Source organism: Elephas maximus, chromosome 7 (genome assembly GCF_024166365.1).
Source record: "Elephas maximus indicus isolate mEleMax1 chromosome 7, mEleMax1 primary haplotype, whole genome shotgun sequence".
NCBI classification, from domain to species: Eukaryota; Metazoa; Chordata; class Mammalia; order Proboscidea; family Elephantidae; genus Elephas; species Elephas maximus.
In genome coordinates this window covers 44,129,808-44,151,250 of record NC_064825.1, presented here as the reverse complement: position 1 = coordinate 44,151,250, position 21,443 = coordinate 44,129,808, and the positions used below count along the sequence as shown (strand labels likewise).

At 38.9% G+C, this 21,443-nt stretch overlaps 1 protein-coding gene across 4 annotated transcripts in view; it reads right to left on the bottom strand.

Annotated features, from left to right (window-relative positions):
- INTS4 (integrator complex subunit 4) overlaps positions 1–21,443 on the bottom strand; it is a 131,453-nt gene that overhangs the window by 80,915 nt on the left and 29,095 nt on the right. For all 4 annotated transcript variants that reach the window (XM_049889718.1, XM_049889720.1, XM_049889721.1 and 1 more), the window contains 6 exons: positions 18,799–18,984; positions 18,041–18,091; positions 16,838–16,926; positions 15,623–15,743; positions 6,141–6,212; positions 4,095–4,269 (listed from right to left, as the gene is read on the bottom strand). In XM_049889718.1, coding sequence (XP_049745675.1) covers positions 4,095–4,269; positions 6,141–6,212; positions 15,623–15,743; positions 16,838–16,926; positions 18,041–18,091; positions 18,799–18,984 — 694 coding nt within the window. The remainder of the gene's footprint in view (positions 1–4,094; positions 4,270–6,140; positions 6,213–15,622; positions 15,744–16,837; positions 16,927–18,040; positions 18,092–18,798; positions 18,985–21,443) is intronic.

The following is a 21,443-nucleotide window of genomic DNA, read 5'->3' as shown; positions in this document are numbered from 1 at the left end:
GGCTCGACGTTCGAGAGTAAGGTTCAGAGTCTCCCCTGACATCGACCTTGGTCTTTTCTTTATTTCTTGTCTTTTCAACAACCTCGTGCTTTCTTCATGTATGATGTCCTTGATGTCGTTCCACAACTCGTCTGGTCCTTGGTCATTAGGGTTCAATGCATCAAATCTATTCTTGAGATGATCTCTAAATTCAGGTGGGATATACTCAAGGTTGTATTTTGGCTCTTGTGGATTTGCTCTTTCTTCAGTTTGAACTTGAACTTGCATAGGAGCAAATGATAGTCTGTTCCACAGTCAGCCCCTGGCCCCTGTTCTGACTGATGATATTGAGCTTTTCCATTGTCTCCTTCCACAGATGTAGTCGATCTGATTCCTCTGTATTCCATCTGGGGAGGTCCATGTGTATAGTGGCTGTTAATGTTGGTGAAAAAAGGTATTTGCAATGAAGAAGTTGTTGGTCTTGAAAATTCTATCATTCGCTCTCCCACATTTTTTCTATCATCAAGGCCATATTTTCCAACCTTTCCAATCCTTCTTCTTTGTTTCCAACTTTCACGTTCCAATCTCCAATAATTATCAATGCATCCTGACTGCATGTTCGATAAATTTCAGACTACAGAAGCTGATAAAAAACCTTCTATTTTTTAATCTTTGGTCTTAGTGGTTGGTGTGTAAATTTGAATAATAGACATATTAACTGGTCTTCCTTGTAAGTATATGAATATTACCCTATCACTGACAGTGTTGTACTTCAGGATAGATCTTGAAATGTTCTTTTTGACGATGAATGCGACACCATTCCACTTCAAGTTGTCATTCCCGACATAGTAGACTATATCATTGTCTGATTCAAAATGGCTAATACCAGTCCGTTTCAGCTCACTAATTCCTAGGATATCAATGTTTACGCATACCATTTCATCTTTGATAATTTCTAGTTTTCCTAGATTCATACTTTGTACATTCCAGCTTCCGATTATAATAGATGTTTGCAGCTGCTTCTTCTCACTTTGAGTTGTGCCACATCAGTAAATGAAGGTCCCGAAATGTTTACTCCATCCATGTCATTAAGGTTGACTCTACTTTGAGAAGGCAGCTCTTCCAATCGTCTTTTGGGTGAGTGCCTTCCAGCCTGGGGGGCTCATCTTCTGGCACTATATCAGATAGTGTTCGGCCGCTATTCATAAGGTTTTCAGTGGCTAATTCTTTTCAGAAGTAGACCGCTAGATCCTTCTTCCTAGTCTTAGTCTGGAAACACAGCTGAAACCTGTCCTCCATGGGTGACACTGCTGGTATCTGAATACTGGTGGTATAGCTTCCAGCATCACAGCAACACGCAAGCCCCTACTGTATGGATTGAATTATGTCCCCTCAAAAATGTGTGTATCAATTAGGCTGGGCCATGACTCCAGGTATTGTGTGATCTTCCTGTATGTTGTAAATCCTGCCTCTATGATGTTAATGAGGGAGGATGAGCGGCAGTTGTATTAGTGAGGCAGGACTCAACCTACAGGACTGGATTGTGTCTTGAGGCAATCTCTCGATAAAAGATAGAAGCAAGCAGAGAGTCGGGGGACCTCATACCACCAAGAAAGCAGCACCAGGAGCAGAGCATGTCCTTTGGACAGGGGGTCCCTGCTCCTGAAAAGCTCCAGGGGAAGCCTTCCTCCAGAGCTGACAGAGAGAGAAAGCATTCCTTTGGAGCTGACACCCTGAATTTGGACTTTTAACCTACTAGACTGTGAGAAAACAAATTTCTCTTTGTTAAAGCCATCCAGTTGTGGTATTTCTGTTACGACAGCACTAGATGACTAAGACACCCACAGTACAACAAACTGATAGACATGTGGGAGTTCAAGTTCACAGAAGACAAAAAATTAGCAGAGGTAGCTTCGACTTACTTCTATACATACAGAAAATCTTACACCAAATTAGATAGGGTAGCCCAATTTTTAGATCTACTGATGGAAAATTACTGCCTATCAAAAGTAATTTTATTGCCCTCCTAAGAAGTTCTATCCTAAGGTAACTTTTACAGGCATTTTAAAGGCTTAGGTTCTAAATCTTGTCTCTGACACAAATTTGTTACAAAATTTGGACAGTCAACATTACCTTCCAGGTCTGTTACTCTCACTGATAATGAGGAGGGTAAAGTCAGGCACCTCAAAACACTGACATTCTGTGATCTATGTGAGATCGTACCATATAATGGAAATTATAAAGCTTTGCAGGACTTCCATTACTAGCCAAGACGCAACAAGAACCGGATTTACTGTCCCATCTGAAACAACGAAAAAAACAGAGAGAATATACAAAACAACAATATTCAAGACTGGAAATGGAAATCAGACAATGATCCCTGAGAGACAAAAAATAAACGAAATGAGCTCTATGATTAAAACAGTTTACTGCCTAGAAAGAGTTTCCAGGCTGTACGTCAGGTATCTGTGACTGAAAAGATGGAGCTGGAACTCTAGAAAGGCCAAGTAGCTAGAGTTCAGAGAGCACAGTATCCACAAGAAAGCTGCAGAGAGAAAGGAGGGAGGGGTGGGGGAATATCTGTACAGAGGGTTCCCCTCCAGTCTTTGGCTGAGTTCTGGTCTATGAGGAAATTACCCAAGGCCCGGGAAAGAATCACCCAAAAAGGATTAGAGGGAACAATCTCCACAGCACACACAGGGCCTAGAGTAGTTTTTCCAGAAAAGTTTTGCCTCATTAGCAGGGAAAAACTAAGCCCTATACTGAACACTGCTCCAGTCTTTTGTAACAAAGCTTAGTAAGACCCAAGCAACTACATCTCAGAGCAAAGCTCAAAAGTATTTATAGAATACAAAAACATTCAGCACCTAAAAAAAATCAAATTTCCAATGTCTGACAGCCAATCAAAAAGTACCAGGCATGCAATGAAGCCAGAAAATATAATCCATAGTGAGACAGGAAAAAAAAAATCGAAACCAATCCAGAATGACACCAACAACAGACCCAGTAGACAATGATATTAAGACAGTTAATATACAGGTATTACATGTTCATGAAGCTAGGAGGAAGAGTGTGCATGTTAAGACATGGAAGATATCAAAAAGACTGAAATTCAAATTGAGCTTCTAGAGATGAAAACTACAATGACTGATGAAAAATACACTGGACAGGATTAACAGATTAGACATTGCTGAAAACAAGATGTGTGAATTAAAGACAAAGCAATAGAAACTATCCAAAATAAAACCCAAAAAGACTGAAAAATAATAATAATAACAATAATGAAGAAAGCATCACTGAGCTGCAGGAAAACCTTAAGTAACTTAATGTAAACGTAACTGAAGTGCCCAAAGGAAGTGTGGGGCCAGAGAAATATTTAATGAAATAATGGCCAAAATTTTTCCAAATTTGGTAAAAATTATAAACCCACAGATCCAAGCAAAAAGTTCAACAAACTCCAAGCATAGGAAGTAGGAAGAAAATTATAACCACATCATAACAAACAACATTAACAAATTGATTAAAACCAATTGTAAAGAAAAAAAAAATTTTTAAGCTATATATGGGAACTCTATTTTCTGCACACTTTTTCTCTAAACCTGAAACTGCTCTAAAAATAGTCTATTGATTAAAAAATAGACTATGATTTTGCATTATTTACTTAAAAAAAAAAGGTCAAATAAAGTTTTTATCAAACATACAAAGAATTTGCAATCAGACATACCTGAGTTTAAATCTTGCTTCTGCCTGGGTGACTAATAATAAGTGATTATTATTATCCGTATCAATAATATCAATTTTTACTACCAGTAATTAACTGTTTACTATGAATGGGTCATGTATTGTGTCAATTGTTTTATGTATATATGACCTCATGGAATTCTCACAACTCAGAATGACACTATTATCTCTGCTTTATGGGAATGCTGGAATTTAAACCCAGGTTGCTGGGTTTTAAGCCAAAGCCCATGCTCTTAACCACTGTTTGTAAAATAAAGATAGTAGTAGCTACTTCATAGAGTAACTGTGAGGACTAAACAAGACAATGTATGCATACCACCCAGTACAATGCCTGACACACTGCAGTTGCTCAGTAAGTATACAGTCATACTTACCAAACATCTCATCTTCCAAACCATGAACAAAGGCTCCACAAGCTCCAGACTCGATCAAGTTCACTGCCCCCGTATCTATTTCTTCCTTGGGGGCATCATCTCCCCACTTCCTGCCGCTGGAAAACTCTCCTGAACTGTAAAGTTCCTTGGCACGCTCATGTGCAGTTCGTTTCCTCTGTAGAGGACAACAACAATTACTACCTGTAGGAGGTTCATAACAGAAGAGTAAGATGCACCCCTGAGAACATGGGCAGGTAGGAAATAAAACTGCTCTCTGAGTTACACTTAACAAAAGAAATACTCAGTATCTGAAAGAAGAGAATGCAAATTCAACTGAAAGTAAGTCCAGAGGCTCACAAGCCTACAATACCTGACAGTAATGTGATTAAAGAGTATGAAGATAGCTAAAGAATGTGTCAATCAGACAGGTGCTGGTAGTCAAGGCAATATGGGAAAGGAAGAGCCAGAGAGGTAAATAATAGCAGTGCTCCTCTCCAAGCACTATTCTGGGAAGACAAAACACTGGCCCTAGAAAACAATCTCTTCAGTCTCAGTAGAAATAGGTCTCTATCTGGTAATGATGTTTTTTGTGTGGACACTGTTGTCACCAAGCAACCTTTTAGTAAGTTCACTTCCCACACAGATTGCCCTTAGAGTAGTATAAAAAAAAAGCCCAAACTTGCTGCCATCAAGTCCATTCCAACTCATAGTGATCCTGTACTATAGTGGTTGACTAATACAACTATCCTGTCTACTTGACAGTTACAGTTCTTACACAGATGAATGAACTGGCATTCTACCTCTATACATTAGCCTTTTATAAACTTTCTCAGTGTTAGTCTGTATCCCTGTAGCCAGTTATCTCAGAGGCACTGATGAGATATAGCACCTGAGCCTGCAAGGATGCGGGATCAGAAAACAATATAGTAATGCTTGCACACTGTGTCATGTTTTAGAAACCTCGCATTAGTCATCCCTCACCATCTACTATCAACATTTCCTTCTTTACGCTTCCACCCTTCCCTCCCCCTCCCAGAAGACACTTAAAATCCAGAACTGATCTCAGATGAAGGCAATACCACGGTAATGGTGCCATATAATTTCTCTTCAGGACAGCCATATGGCAATGTTTCATGAAGTACAGATGTTAACTCCTCAACCACTCCTAAGAATTCATCTTAGAGAGTAACTCAAACAAGGAGAAGCGTCGATATGCATGAAGATGATGATCTTTATGTGATTTACAATGGTGGGGGGAAATTAGGAGAATCTAAATGTTCAATATATTGAAAGGACTAAGAAATGACTGACAGCACATCTATTTTAGAGAATATTAAACAACCAGTAAAAATATGAAAAAAGTATGAAGTCAGCAATATGAAAAAATAAGCACATGATATAACGGTAAATGTAAACAGTGGAATGAAAAGTGATGTGCATAAAATGATTAAGAAAAAGAGCCAAGAAGAAATATATCAAAATGACCAAAGTTAGGGTAGTGAGAATATGGGTAAATTGTTTCCCTTTCCCCACTATTTATCAAAGATTCTGTAACTCTTTAATTATCACTTTTACAATTTTAAAAATTAAGGCATTTTTTCAGACTCATATTTGGTTCTGCAAACCACATTAGAAAAGTATCACAGTGAAAGCTTCAGGGCATTCCACAGAAGGCATTTTGTTACCATTTGGAAAAAGAATTTGCTCACTCTTCCATGGGAACTGATGTTGAAAAAGAGCTCTAAGATGTCATACCATTTCACATCATCATCTCCTAGTTTCTAACAAATAGAAAATTAATCTCTCCTTGTCTTTGTAAAGCACAACCTGTGTAAAGTATTTCATTACAATAATACACAATTTAATGCAGTAGCTTGTAATTTGGTTCAGGTTACCAAGGTCTTAAATTAAAATGTAATCCAGTCACCCTACATTAACTTAACAAATGCATGAGCTAGAAAATTAAATGAACACAACTCGACACGTGGGTACCACAATGGTTTTTAGTTATAGAAATCTAGTTTTAACACAAAGAATTTAAGTTACCCTCAGATCTGACATCAGCTTCTTGTCAAGGGTCTGCTCCAAAAAATGAGAACTGACTTGCTCCATAGAGCCCTGTAAATAGAATCCAAAGCAAATTAAACAAATTTTATGATTTGAACATCATCTTAAAATTCAAGTTTGAGGCTATCTTAAATGCATAAAGATAATCTTATTATCATTGATAGTTAAGGCCATCATCATCAGGACAATAATAAAAAACATTAACAGCAGCTATTACCAAAACAAAGCTTACTATGTGCCATGCACTGTTCTATGTGCTTTATACACATATTAATTTTAGTTCACTTAATCCTCACTATGGTCCTACAGGAAACCCTGGTGGTGTAGTGGTTAAGCGCTACGGCTGCTAACCCAAGGGTCGGCAGTTTGAATCCGCCAGGCGCTCTTCAGAAACTCTGTGGGGCAGTTCTACTCTGTCCTATCGGGTCGCTATCAGTCAGAATCGACTCGATGGCACTGGGTTTTTTGGTTTGGTTATGGTCCCACAAAGTAAATACTACTATTAGCCCCGTTTTATATATAGGGAAAACAGGAGGCACAAAAAGATTAAGTAACTCATTCAAGAACATAAAGGCAGTAAATTCCAGAGCTGGGGTATGAACCTAGGCGCCAGAATCCTTTGACTTAACCATGACCCTCTACCGTCTCTCCATTCCTTTTCTTTCCATTCACTTGTTCATTCATTCACTCATTCCAGAAAACATTTATTTAGCAACCATTCAGCTATATGCCTACAGTCTTCAGGAACAGGAACACAAGAATAAAAAACATCAACTCTGCACTCAATGACCTCACAGACTAGTGATGGAGACTGACAAGCAAAGAGGCAACTGCGTTATGGTATGAACACTTAGAAAGGTTGTAGTGAACACTGTAATGAACACTTACAAAGGTTGCTGTGGAAACTCAGATCACAGTCAGTTTAGGGATGAGACAGGAGAGGTATATTTCGGGAATTGGAAACACGAGTACAAATGCATGAAGAGAGAATGCCATGTAGGAAACAGCAAGTGGTTTTATGAATGGAATGCAAGATGGGGGTGCCAAAAAAGAAGCAGAACAGATAGGGACAGATCATAAAGAGCCTTAATCATGCTAAAGAATCTGCCTTATGAGTAATGACTAGCTAACTTCTATTAAACACTTAATGAGAGCTTTTTTTTTTAACTTCTATTAAACACTTAATGAGAGCTTAATAGCACATAAAATATTTACTTATATTTTTAAAATTGATTTCTCACAACAACCTCATTAAGAATGTACACTATTCCTATTTTTTAGATGAGAAATTGAGGCTGAGTAGATACCTTGTTTAAGGATAAACATAGATTTACACTTTATAAACATCATCTTGCTAACAATGTGACTAATGGACCAGAAGGAACCAAAACGAAAGTGGAAACTAGTTGAACAAAAAAAACCAAACGTGTCACCACTGAGTCAATTTCAACTCATAGCGATCTTATAGGACAGAGTAGAACTGCCCAATAGGGTTTCCAAAGAGATGTTGTTGTTGTTGTTGGTAGGTGCCTTTGAGTAGGTTCCGACTGACAGTGACCCTATATACAACAGAATGAAACACTGCCCAGTCCTGCATCATCCTCACAATCAGTATTATGCTTGAGCCCACTGTTGCAGCCACTGTGTCAATACATCTTGTTGAGGGTTTTCCTCTTTTTCCCTGACCCTGTACTTTATCAAGAAGGATGTCCTCTAGGGACTGATCCCTCCTGATAACATGTCCAAAGTATGTGAGACAAAGTCTCATCATCCTTGTTTCTAAAGAGCATTCTTGCTGTACTTCTTCCAAGACAGATTTGTTCATTCTTTTGGCAGTCCATGCATGGTATATTCAATATTCTTTGCCAACGCCATAATTCAAAGGTGTCAATTCTTCTTCAGTCTTCCTTATTCACTGTCCAGATTTTGCATGCGACTGAAAATACCATGGCTTGGGTCAGGCGCACCTTAGTCTTCAAGGTGACATCTTTGCTTCTCAACACTTTAAAGAAGTCTTTTGCAGCAGATTTGCCCAATGCAATGCATTGTTTAATTTATTGACTGCTGCTTCCAGAAGTGCTGATTGTGGATCCAAGTAAAATTAAATCCCTGACAACTTCAATCTTCTCTCCGTTTATCATGATGTCGCTTATTGGTCCAACTGTGAGGATTTTTGTTTTCTTCATGTTGAGCTGTAATCCTTACTGAAGGCTGTAGTCTTTGATCTTCATCAGGAAGTGCTTCAAGTCCTCTTCACTTTCAGCAAGTAAGGTTATGTCATCTGCATAACACAAGCTGTTAATGAATCTTCCTTCAATCCTGATGCCCTGTTCTTCTTCATAATCCAGCATATGGAATTATTTGCTCAGTAAACAAATTGGGTAAGTATGGTAAAAGGATACAACCCCGATGCACACCTTTGCTGACTTCAGACCATACAGTATCCCCTTGTTCTGTTTGAACAACTGCCTCTTGATCTGTGTTCAGTTTCCTTACGAACAGAATTAAGTGTTCTGGAATTCCCATTCCTCACAATGGTATCCATAATTTGTTATGATCCACACAGTCAAATGCCTTTGCATAGTCAATAAAACACAGGTGAACATCTTTCTAGTATTCTCTGCTTTCAGCCAGGATCCATCTGACATCAGCAACATCCCTCGTTCCACATCCTCTTCTGAATTTGGCCTGAATTTCTGGTAGTTTCCTGTTGATGGACTGCTGCAATTACTTTTAAATGATCTTCAGCAATATTTTACTTGCATGTGATATAAATGGTTGAATCACCCTTCTTTGGAATTAGCATAAATGTGGATCTCTTCCAGTCCAGCTGTCTTCCAAATTTCCTGGGATACACGAGTGAGCACTTCCAGCGCTGCATCCATTTGGTGAAAAAGATCTCAATTGGTATTTCATCAATTCCTGGAGCCTTATTTTTCACCAATGCCTTCAGTGCAGCTTGGACCTCTTCCTTCAGTACAGTCACTTCCTGATCATACACTACCCCCTGAAATGGCTGAACGTCAATCAAGACTTTTTGGTGTAGTGACTCTGTGTATTCCTTCCATCTTCTTTTGACGCCCCTGCACTGTTTAATATTTTCCCTGTAGAATCCTTCAATATTGCAACCCTGAAACTTGAATTTTTTCTTTGGTTCTTTCAGCTTGAAAAATGCTGAGTGGGTTCGTCCCTTTCAGCTTTCTTACTCCAGGTCTTCGCACATGTCGTAATACTCCTCTGTCTTCTCAAGCTGCCCTTTGAAATCTTCTGTTCAGCTTTTTCATTTTATCATTTCTTCTGTTTCCCTTAGAACTCTATGTTCAAGAGCAAGTTTCATAGTGTCTTTTCACATCTATTTTGGTCTTTTCTTTCTTTTAAATGACCTCTATAGCTTTCTTCATGTATGATGTCCTTAATGTCATTCCACAACTCATCTGGTCTTCAGTCAGTAGAGTTCAACAAATCAAATCTATTTCTTGAGATCTGAATACCAGTGGCATAGCTTCCAGCATCACAGCAACACGCAAGCCCCTACAGTACGACAAACTGACAAATGCATGGGGGAGGGAGTGGCTGATGGATTCAAACTGCCAACCTTTTAGTTGGCAGCCGAGTTCTTAATCACTATGCGACCAGGGCTCTGGAGGCCAGTTAGGAATTAATAAATATGGAAATGCTTACACAAGCTCCTGACCTTTTTTCCAATCACATTTTTTATAGAAAGTGACATGTTCTTTGGGAACATCCGTACCCAAATCAAAATCTTTCCTACTATTCTAGAGCAGCAACTTTTGTATTGTTTTGACTGAAGTAGTTTCAAAACCACTTTTTCTTTATATCTACATGGTACAGTTGGTGGCCTTGTTTGTTACACAGATCTGAGCCAATGGCAAATCTTAATATTCACTTTTTTATTCTAACACATCTATGTTATGAATAAGAACAAAAACTTTTTTAGATATCCTCATTTTCTCTTTACTTTCACCACTTGGCTTTACTCTCATCATTAGCACTCGGCTTTTTTTTTTTTAACTTCATATCCATTTTCTTTAGTTTATTATGTTAAAAAGCCATTTTTACTCTAACAAGCACTTTCAAGAAAACAAAGGAGATATTTCAGTGGGAGGACCCAGATCACTGATTCCTATCTGTCTTAGTTATCTAACACTGCTATAACAAAAATACCACAAGTGAATGGCTTTAACGAACAGACATTTATTCTCTCACAGTTTAGGAGACTGGAAGTCTGAATTCTGGGCACCAGTCTAGAGGGAGGCTTTCTCTCTCTGTTGGATCTGGGTGAAGGTCCTTGTTCCTTGGTGATCTTCATGTGGTGGGACATCTATCTTTCCCCATCTCTGCTTTCTTAATCTGCTGTTTTTATATCTCAAGAGACTGACTCAAGACATAACTTACACTAATGCTGCCTCATTAACATAACAAAGAAAACTCATTCCCAAATGGGATTATAACCACAGGTATAATCCATAATAACCCTATAGGTCAGAGCAGAAGAACTGCCACATAGGGTTTCCAAGGCTGCAATCTTTTTTTTCTCGTTCAAAAGTTTATACAAATTTGTTTTGTGACATTGGTTGCAATCGCCACATTGTGACAGCATGTTCCCCCTTTCCACCCCGGGTTCCCTTTGTCCATTCATCCAGTTCCTGTGCCTTCCTGCCTTCACGTCTTGCTTTTGGGCAGGAGTTGCCCATTTGGTTTTGCATATTTGACTGAACTAAGAAGCATGCTCCTCACGTGTGTTATTGTTTTACAGGTATATCTAATCTTTGTCTGAAAGTAGGCTTCAGGAGTTGTTTTAGTTCTGAGTTAGCAGGGTGTCCAGGGGCCACAGTCTCAGGGGTTCCTCCAGTCCCCGTCAGACCAATAAGTCTGGTGTTTTTTCATGAATTTGAATTTTGTTCTATTCTCCCACTCCATCTCTCTTGTGATTCCTGTCAGAGTGGTTGGGGGTGGTAGCCAGGCACTGTCTAGTTCTGGGCTAGCACTTGTTTTTTTAAAGGGCTTCTTTTTCCCCCCAAAAAGAAGGTTTTGGTCATTTCACAGTACGTTATTCTATGCATACTTCCCAATGCTCTCCTGGGATGCAGCTTCAGCTGAAATCACTTTCACAGCCACGCAGAGGGGATACTACTCAAATTTGGGCCTCAAAAAATTACGTATTGTTACATGTACTGAATTTTGAGTGCCACCTAAGCATAGCTTAAACTTGCTATGGACTGAATTGTGTCCTTCAAAAATATATGTTGTAAATCCTAACCCCTATACCTGTGGTTATTATCCCATTGGGAATCAGGTTTTCTTTTTTATGCTAATGAGGCAGTATTGGTGTAGGGTGTGTCTCGAGTCAATTTCTTTTGAGATATAAAAGAAGCAGATCAATCAAAGAAGAAAAGGAGCAGAGGTGGGGAGAGATAGATGCCAGGCCACCAAGAGGCCAAGGAACACTGTGCCTACAGATGCTGAAAAGAAACAAAGACCTTCCCCCAGAGCCAACAGAGAGAGAACACCTTCTCCTAGAGCCAGTGCCCTGAATTCGAACTTCTTGCCTCCTAGCCTGTGAGAAAATAAATTTTTGTTTGTTAAAGCCATCTGCTCATGGTATTTCTGTTACAGCAACACTAGATAAGACGCTTGTCGTTCTAAATCCACAAATGCCAAGACTCCTATACATAGTAATACACTTGAGAAATAATGAGACTTCAACTTTATTCCCAAATACCTTCTGGGTTTGTGACTTGAGACATGATGGCATTATTCCTGAAGATACAGGAGGAGCAGATTTGAAACCAAAGGATAATGAGCTCATCATAAAATGCATCTCGCTAGTCAGAAAAGAAAAAAAAAAGCCACATTCTTCCCTACTTTAACTGAGACAAATATATTCATGTAAGATGGTGCGGATCCAACTGCTCTATCATAACTACTTAACCTAAATTTATAACACTAAGAAAACCATTTTGCCGGAGAGCTTTATAGATAAATGCCTCTGCAACTCAAACAGCAGATATTTAACAAACAACTATACCAAACCTGCTTTCAGAGGAAAAACTGCTCAATTAGTATAAGTAAGACTATGTCTTTTCTTTACTCCAGTTTTAAGGCTCCTCATCTCTATTGGCTGTTAACCAAAAGTTGGCAGCTCGAACCCACCCAGCGGCTCTGTGAGAGAAAAACCTGATGATTCGTTCCCATAAAGATTACAGCCTACAACCCAAGAGACAGAAATGACCACATAAACCAGAGACTCCATCAGCCTGAAACTAGGATAACTAGATGGCACCCAGCTACCAATTACTGCCCTGACAGGCAACACAACAGAGAGTCCCTGATGGACCAAGAGAAGAGTGGGATGCACAACTCAAATTCTAGTAAAAAGACCAGACTTAATGGTCTAAGACTGGAGGGACCCCAGAGAACATGGCCCCCAGACTCGCTGTTAGCCCAAAACTAAAACCATTCCCAAAGTCAACTCTTCAGACAAAGATTAGACTGGACTATAAGACATAAGATGATATTGGTGAGGAATGTGCTTCTTAGCTCAAGTAGACACATGTGACTATGTGGGCAGCTCCCATGAGGAGGTGAGTTGAGAAGGTAGAGGGGGACAGGAACCAGCTGAATGGACATGAGAAATACAGGGTAGAGAAGAAGAGTGTGTTGTCTCATCATGGGGAGATCAGCTATGAGTACCTGGGAAGGTATGCATAAGCTTTTGTACGAGAGACTGTCTTGGTTTATAAACTTTCACTTAAAGCACAATTAAAAAAAAAAAAAAAGTAGTGCCTGTAGCCCCATGGATCTGCTTATATACTTGGAAACCAAGCTGCTTAGCCCCATTAGGGTCAGTTATAGGTAAATGAAAGCCAAACTTGTTTTGAATTTTCTGAAAATTTTTCACCTTGTTATAAGTCAAGAAGAATGGAAATGATTCATCTTTTTGTGCAAGAAGGCCTTAAGTCTAAAGCCCTGTCATCTCATTTAACTTCTTGTAAAACCTGGTTTCTGCTTTCCTCTCTAGCTTTATCATGTCACTGCCCCCCCCCACCCTGAACATTACTCCCCCAAATACTAAATTGCCTGTAGTTTAGTATGGTATTAGTATGCATGATATTGCACACCTTCTATATCTCTGCTCATATTTTCTCCCTTCCTACTACTTCTCTACCTAGCTAACTCACACTTATCCTTAATGACTCAGTTCAGAAATCACCTCCTCTAGAGGCCTTCTATGGCTATGTTAGGTGTTCTTTACCAGATATTGTAATTGTCTGATTGTCTATCTCAGCCTATCAGACTACCAATTTTATTAAAGACAACAACTGTGTTCAGTGTTTGTTGAATTGCCAACGAGTGGTCTAACGGTCATCAGCAGTTCACCCGACTGCAGGGTTTGTCAGTTTGTCTACTTGAGAGTTGGGACAGGGGAGTTTTACCTATTAGCTTGCACAGAGGAACTTGTAAACTAGTAGGCCCTTAACTGCCCACGCACTGCTCTCACTGTTCCCATTGTGTAACTAGAGGAAGGGATTCCGCATGGGCTTTCCGGGCCTGAAGTTTGAAAACCTGATCTGTCATTTACTAGCTATGTGCCAGTACTTTTCTCATTTATTCCCTTTTCTAAGCCTTAGTTTTCTTATTTATAAAATGAGTGCTATCTACTTCAAAGAGTTTAAAAGGATTAAATATTATTTGCAAGAAGTATGCATTTGAGTATATATATGTGTATGTGTGTTTCTGTGTATATAAGGAAATTGGGGCGTGTGTGTGTGCATATGACTGAAAATACCTAGCTTAATAGGCTAGGAATGCCATAAACAGTAGCAAGTATGCTTATTAATAAGATTAGATTGATTAATAATTATTTCTGAAGTACAAATGTCATTATTTGTATAATTTGGAGCTGTTCAGAGTTAAAATCACTGAAATTATAGCATGAAACACCTGATTGAAGTTAGAGTCATCCAAGTGGAAACCCTTTCAATTCACCACAGTAATTCATTATTCATACAGCTGTGTGCACATGCATTTTAGATCCTATGAGGGTTCAAAACCGAAAATTTTCAATGGTCCTGCTTTAAGGAATGCTTTTAAAACTGCCTACTCAGGTGCAGACAGACCACTAAACTATCCCTGTAAAACACCCCCATACACACATGCACACTCCTATTCATTCTATATAGAAATCTTTCTATATTGACTGGCTGTTCTTTAGTTCTGTATTCCAGGACCTGGCATAAAGTCCAGCACATTGTAGATGCTCAGTAAATGAAGAATGAAAGAATGTGATGAATGTCTGAACTGTTCTGAATTTTAAAATATTCATAAATCAAAACAAGGCTATAAAATATGAATTCAAAAACAAAATCATTAACAACTGGAATATTTTAGCTTTTTATTATGAATAAGCAATATAATCTGTAAAAAGGAAATACAGAAATCATCGAAAGTCCTTATTATTCCATGAAAATGCTTCACACAATTTCTGCAGTTAGCCATAAATGCTGGTCACAGAATCAGGAATATCACTGGATCTGTGTCCAGTACAGTCAGCTCCAAAGCATTTAGGCAACAATCCCACCAAGACTGGCAGTGCTGGGAGAGGAAGGGTATGAAAAGAGTCTTGATTTCTTGCTATAACATTTATACAATTTTTTTTATAGATATTTACATACTATAATTGCCCTCACTCCTACCCCCAACTGTTCATAATTTATAAAACATTCTCACAGACAGTATCTCACTTGAGCATCATGACAACCTCATGAGGTGAACAGAAGAGCCATTATAACCCCATTTAACAAATAAGGAAACTGAGACTAAGGTCAAGTGATATGTCCACAGTAGCACAGCTAGAAACTGAAGCTGAAAACAGGGCAACACTATTACTGTTGTAAAACATTTCCATCCCTGAAAATTAAAAAAAAAAAAAAGGTGCTATGCAAACAGCTGGAAAGTACCGGGCTAAAAGGTAAGAGATTAGGATCTGAATGACAGTTCTACCATTTTCTATCTGTGTAAACTGGATAATTAACTTCTCAGAGCCTGTTTTCTCCACTGGAAAATGGGGATAATAGCATCTATCTTGTAGGGTTGCTGTGATGAGTAAATGAGATAATGTGTGTAAAGACCCTCCTAGCAAAGTATCTAGGATGACAAAACAGGTGCTTAGTAAATGGTAGCAACTATTTTTCTTATTATTTTCCTTTCCTCTGGGCCTTGGCTGTCTCATATGTTAAACAACAAGGTTAAACAGGATTAACTTTAAAATTCCTTACAGTTCTAAAAGACTACTTCTTCATAGGAAAATGAACCATTTCTTTCTATTTTAAGAAATTCTAAATTTCCAGAAGTGGGTCGAACCTACCCCATTTGTAGTTTTTAAGATATTTGCACAAAGGTTAACAGGCAGTATGTTCATTAAAGAAAGTAGAACTTACCAATAGCTTTGCAGCTTGAACTCGAACCACCCAGGAGCCATCACTGACCATGTGACAAATTTTTCCAAACGCATCATCAACCAAGCGAATTTCTTCATTAGAAGAAGGGATTGGGACAATGCTAAATTAAAAGAAACCATGTATGACAAAACATAAGCCTAAAACTGCAAGGTCAATAAACCAAGAATATCCAAAAACTGGCACACATGGAAATGACAACTGAATAGTTCAAATCCTAGAACGATGAAATACATTTTAGAGTAAACAAATCACTCTGGGAATATGAACCAAGCATTTTAGTTCTCATGCAAATTATCGGTGACTTGAACAAAAGTGTTTAGCCCACCAAACGTTCAGTATTTGTGAGGATACCGAAACCTAGCTACCACAGAGTATTTTATATACTTAAGTTTATTCTCTCCTGTGATTGCATTCCTGTCAATACAGTAAATCTGAGAATGAATCATATAAAGCATCCTTGCAAATCTGGTCCTAAAAGAAGAGGTAATTTCCAGTTGTTTTTTTTTTTTTTTGATACACTAATTCACTACAAAATGGTTCCTAGTCCTACAGGCTCATTAACTCATTCCAGTTTTCAGATTTTGGGAGGCAGTTTAATGAAAAGACAACTAGACTCGGTCTTGAGCACTGCTCAGTCATTCATCAATTACAAAACAGTGGGTCAAGTCCCTTAACCTCTTGTGAGCACTTCAGTAAGACAGAATAAATAATATTTGACTCACCTCACAGAATCACTGTGAGAATCAAATGATTCAATAGATGTAAAAATATTTTTAGCCAGGAAAACATCACAAAAGAAATATTAAATAAGGGATAATTATTCTCAAACTCACTTGGTATCTTTATCTGGCATTTGTATTCTCTAAAATGGGTCCCAAACAATTTCAAAGGCTTTAAAAAAGAAAAGTGCTGAAAACCACTTAAAGCTAGTTCAATCTCTTCATTTATAGATGAGGACCTTGGGACCTACAGAGGTGAAGTATCTTTCCCGAGGGACACAGTAAGTTCATGACAGGGCTGAAAAATGAGGAAGACCAGGCATTCTGATTTGCATAGCCTGTGCTTTCTCCCCATTCCACACTGCCTTCCAGAAACCTAACCAATATTCATTTTCTGGAGGTGGGCTGTGTGCACAGTGGGAGGAGAGAAGAACAGATTAGCAATGAACAATAGCTGGCTTACACCCACACTAACCTTTCAGGATAGAGCTGACTGACAACCCAGATAAGCTGGACTGCAGCACTGCGCACTTGTTCGTAATCATCAGAGAGCAATTTGCAGGCCTGCAAAGAAAGATCCCAAAAGTCTATTAGCTCTGTGCCCTCCCAGATGATGTTCAAACTAATTTCAAAACAAGGATTGGGTGGCTTGCTGAAAATGTCAATCAAAATATTTGTGGGTGGTTTTAACTTCCTGAACCTTTGCCCAACATAAGCATTCTTTGCCCAACATCAGCTGCTCTGGCTGTGTTCTGACAGTGCACTCCACCCCCAGCCCCGCCCCACTCCAGGTCTTACAGTAGAACCCACCACAGACTGATAGTACAAAAACCATCTGAATGGCACCAAGCCTAGCAAACCCTGCTCTCACAGGTTCAAACACCAAAGATGTTTTTCCCCCTGCCTGTAAGACCAAAAAGCACACGTTTCTTACTGAAAGTCCATCTGTAGACTAAATGTAGAATTTTAATACTAAGCTGTCAAAACAGGCCAGATTACTGTTTTACTTTGATTTGAAATGGAATACCCTTACTCCACCCATAGTCATGGCAACGTCCTAGACTTCAACAACACTCAGAACTCAGAAACTTTAAAATACTATATTCCATGGTGTGTTTGTAACATCCTACTGCTCTAGTCTTCAGAACTTAGCCTATCACATCCACTGAGCCTGCTGGTCCCTTTAGCCAGGGCTTCTAAACCTAGGCACAATTTACATTTTGGGTTGAATAACTCTTTGTTGTGGAGGACTCTCCTGTGCATGGTTAGGAGTTAAGCAGCATCCTTGGCTCTACCCACTAGATGACAGTAGCATTCCCCTCCCTGTACCTTGTAACAGCCAAAAATATCTCCAAATGTTGCCAAATGTCCCCTGGAGAGCAAAATCTCCCCAGTTAAGAACCACTGCCTTAGCCTCACCCCTTTTCTCCATATGAACCACCCTGTCCTTGTTCCATACTTTTCCTTTGCACAGGTGCCACGGCTGTTAAATTATATATCCCCCATTCTCGGAAAGTATGTCTTAGATTCAAAAACACATTATTTCACATTCTTTCTAATTAGAGGTGCCACGCTGAGCTAGCTGAAGCCCTTATGTTTCCAAACTCTGACAATAGGTGTGCTGCCCTCCCAGCTTCGTGATTCTTCTTCCCTCCCAGACAGTAGCCATTTAAAGTACCTGATTATAAATTGCTTGGTGTAATTTCAGTCCTCTTTCATGGAGCTGCAACTAGATAATAAAGATATAGTTTAAGTATTTGGAAAAAAAAAAAAAAAAAGATCAGTATTTCCAATGTCTCCCCACAATCTCACATATTCTCCCCATTATAGCAGACTAACATAATTCCCTTTAGTCAAAATCAGTGCTATAAGAATAAGAAGCCTGGTCAAAGACTTTACAATAGAAGTGCTCAAACACTTAATAAATCTAATTCATGAAATGCCCAAGGAAATACAAAAAAAATAAAATATTAAGAAAGCTCCCCAGAAAAGCATGCCCTCCTGATAACTTGCACCTGTATGTCTGAAACATGGAAGGCAAAGCGTGTACATGTTGTAAAACAATACCATCATGCACCTATGCAATACTCAATCACCTCCCTTTCTGCTGGGACGGGTGACCTGGAGGAGGGATGTGATTTGGTATTACATTACAATAGGTACAGGTTGTAACAAAAGGCATAGGTTGCACCTTCCCTGTTTCAGAAATACAGGTGAAAGTCACCAGAGAAGCCCAAAGAAAAGCACAACTGATATACACGAATGTGTGCCTTTGAGTCCCATAACATCACCACCAACACCTTCCTGAAACTATGCAGGTATATGCTGGGAGTGTCCAGAATGCAGCCAAGGCAGCACTAGCCATGAACTTAACAAAACCAGTGAAGATGACAACAACAAAAAATGTCCCCAGTTAGTTTTCATGATCACTTTTACCATGGCTTTTATAGCTGCTGTTCTGACACGAGGGTCCTGGTCACTGAAGTAATCCCCTATAATCTTCTGCACATCTCTAGGAGCTAAGCCTTCTGCATCCTTTGTGACACTTTTCTCCAAGGAGCCGAGATTGCCGAGTAATTGCAGACACTTATTTCTTACTCCATGAGAGGTATCTGTCAGGTGCTATTAAAAAAAAAAAAAAAGAGGGTGCAAACAAACAAGATTAAGCAACAAAAGAAAAAAGATAAATTGGACCTCATAAAAATTAAAAATTTTTGTGTATCAAAGGCATTATAAAGAATGTGAAAAGACAACTTACAGCATGGGAGAAATACCTGAAAATTATGTATCTGAGTAGGATTTAATACCCAAAATATATAAAGAACTCTTACAATTCAACAGCAAAAAGACAAACAACCCAATTAAAAAAATGGGCAAAGGACCTGAATAGACGTTTCTCCAAAGAAGATATACAAACGGCCAACAAGCACATGAAAAGACGTTCAACTTCACTGGTCATTAAGAAAATGCAAATCAAATCCACAATAAGATATCGCTTCACACCCAATACCGGTTGCCCTCAAGTCGGTTCAACACACAGTGACCCCGTGTGTGTGTGTGTGTGTGTGTGTCTCTGTGTGTGTGTGTCTGTGTGTGTGTGTGGAACTGTGCTCCACAGGGTTTTCAATGGCTGGTTTTTTAGAAGTGGATCACCAGGCCTTTCTTCTGAGGTGCCTATGGGTAGACTTAAACCTCCTTTTTGGTTAGCAGCTGAGAGCATTAACCATTTGCATCACCTAGGGACACCAACTAGAATGATCTCAATCAAAAAAACAAAAAATAAGAAGAGTCAAAGAGGATGTGGAGAAATAGGAATCCTTGTACATTGCCGATGAGAATGTAAAATGGTGCAGCCACTATGGAAAACTGACACATGCTGTAACTTGGGTGAACCTCAAAAACTTATGCTAAGTGAAAGAAGTCAGACACAAAAGGTCACATACTGTGTGATTCCTTTTATATGATAGATCTTGTTTCACAGGCATAGCAGCTTAGTGGAATGAGCACAGATGGAATCAGACTTAGGTTTGATTACTGACCCTGCTACTTAGCATCTCTGTGACCTTAACCAAGGCCCTTACCAAAAAAAAAAAAACAAACCCAAACCAGTTGCCCTGGAGTTGATTCTGACTCATTGAGACCCCATATGTTGCAAAGTAGAACTGCACTCGCTCCAAAGGGTTTTCAAGGCCAAGGCCTTTTGGAAGCAGATTGCCAGGCCTTTCTTCCAAGGCATCCCTGGGTGGGTTCAAACTGCCAACTTCTTGGTTAGTAGTTGAATGCTTAACATTTTGTGCCCAGAGACCCCTAACTAAGCCCCTTAACTTTCAGAAATCTTTCATTTGCAAAAATAGGAATAATACCCCCTACCACACAGTTTTACAGTGAATGGATTAAATGAATCAATTTTATAAGTACTGTATGTAAAACAGCAAGTAATGCCTGAAAAACAACAGACATTCAATAAGTGTAGTGTCTAGTACAGTGTCTGCACCTACCTGCGCTTAACATTAAACCTACTTTAAAAGAAAAGGGAAATAGTAGGGCAAGAGAAAAGCAGGCTACAATGGTAAATTTTTTGTTATATATTTTACCCCAATAAAATATTTTAAAAAGGCTCAGTTAAGCATTTTATCTCAGAGTTAATTCCTTTGCCTCCCAGTTATTTAGGCTACAAAAATGTGAAACACACGTTTATGTCTTCACAATGCCTTATGTAAGTTAAGGGCTCAGTGTAATCCAACAAAACAAGGCAATGACACAGACTGAGAAGTCAGAAACTTCCAGATACGAAGGTGACTAATGACTCTGTTTGTCGCAGTTAATACAGCAGGTTTTCTTTTAACGAACTATTTACACTTAGCATGGAAGCATCATTTCTCATAACTAAACTGTGGATTGAACCACCAGCCTTTGGAGTTTCCTACCACTGCTACAAATACTTACTTGATTTTCAAACAAGAAGCTAAAAGCTTCTAGCTACTATTAAGGTAACCAAGAACACTGATGCACAACTGACCTATGACTGCACACTGAATCTTGGCCCAAAAGACAGTGTAAGTCTAAATTACACCCTCAGGGCAGCAATTACAGTTTTATGAAGTCCTTCACCTACAGGTCACTTCTTGCATCACAGCCATCACCATTTATAGCTCTCGAGTGTCTCCTCTGCAGAGGATGTCATTTTGGAGTTACACACTCTACCACGCCATTAAGGTGCCATTATTTTCATATTAGGGAATGAGTAAGCAAACCACATCCCCACTAGTAAGAGCACTCTTTGTCAAAAATGAAATAAACCAACCAGTTAAAAACTACTCCTAAAGGGGAAAAAAAAAATCAATGGTTAAGTACAATGAAAAAAAGCTGAGGATGAAGCTAAATAAGACAAAAATAACTTAATTGAGTCACTCAATTTCAATATGGATTGTTTTTAAGCACAGATAAAAATTCAGTGTACTCTGTATGCAAATGATTCTAATAGGTACCCGCTCCTAACAAGCGACACACAGTATCTGTTTGGGAGGTATTTTATACATGTTTAAAAGCTATATGGTCCATCTGTTGCCTTCAAGGGCTAA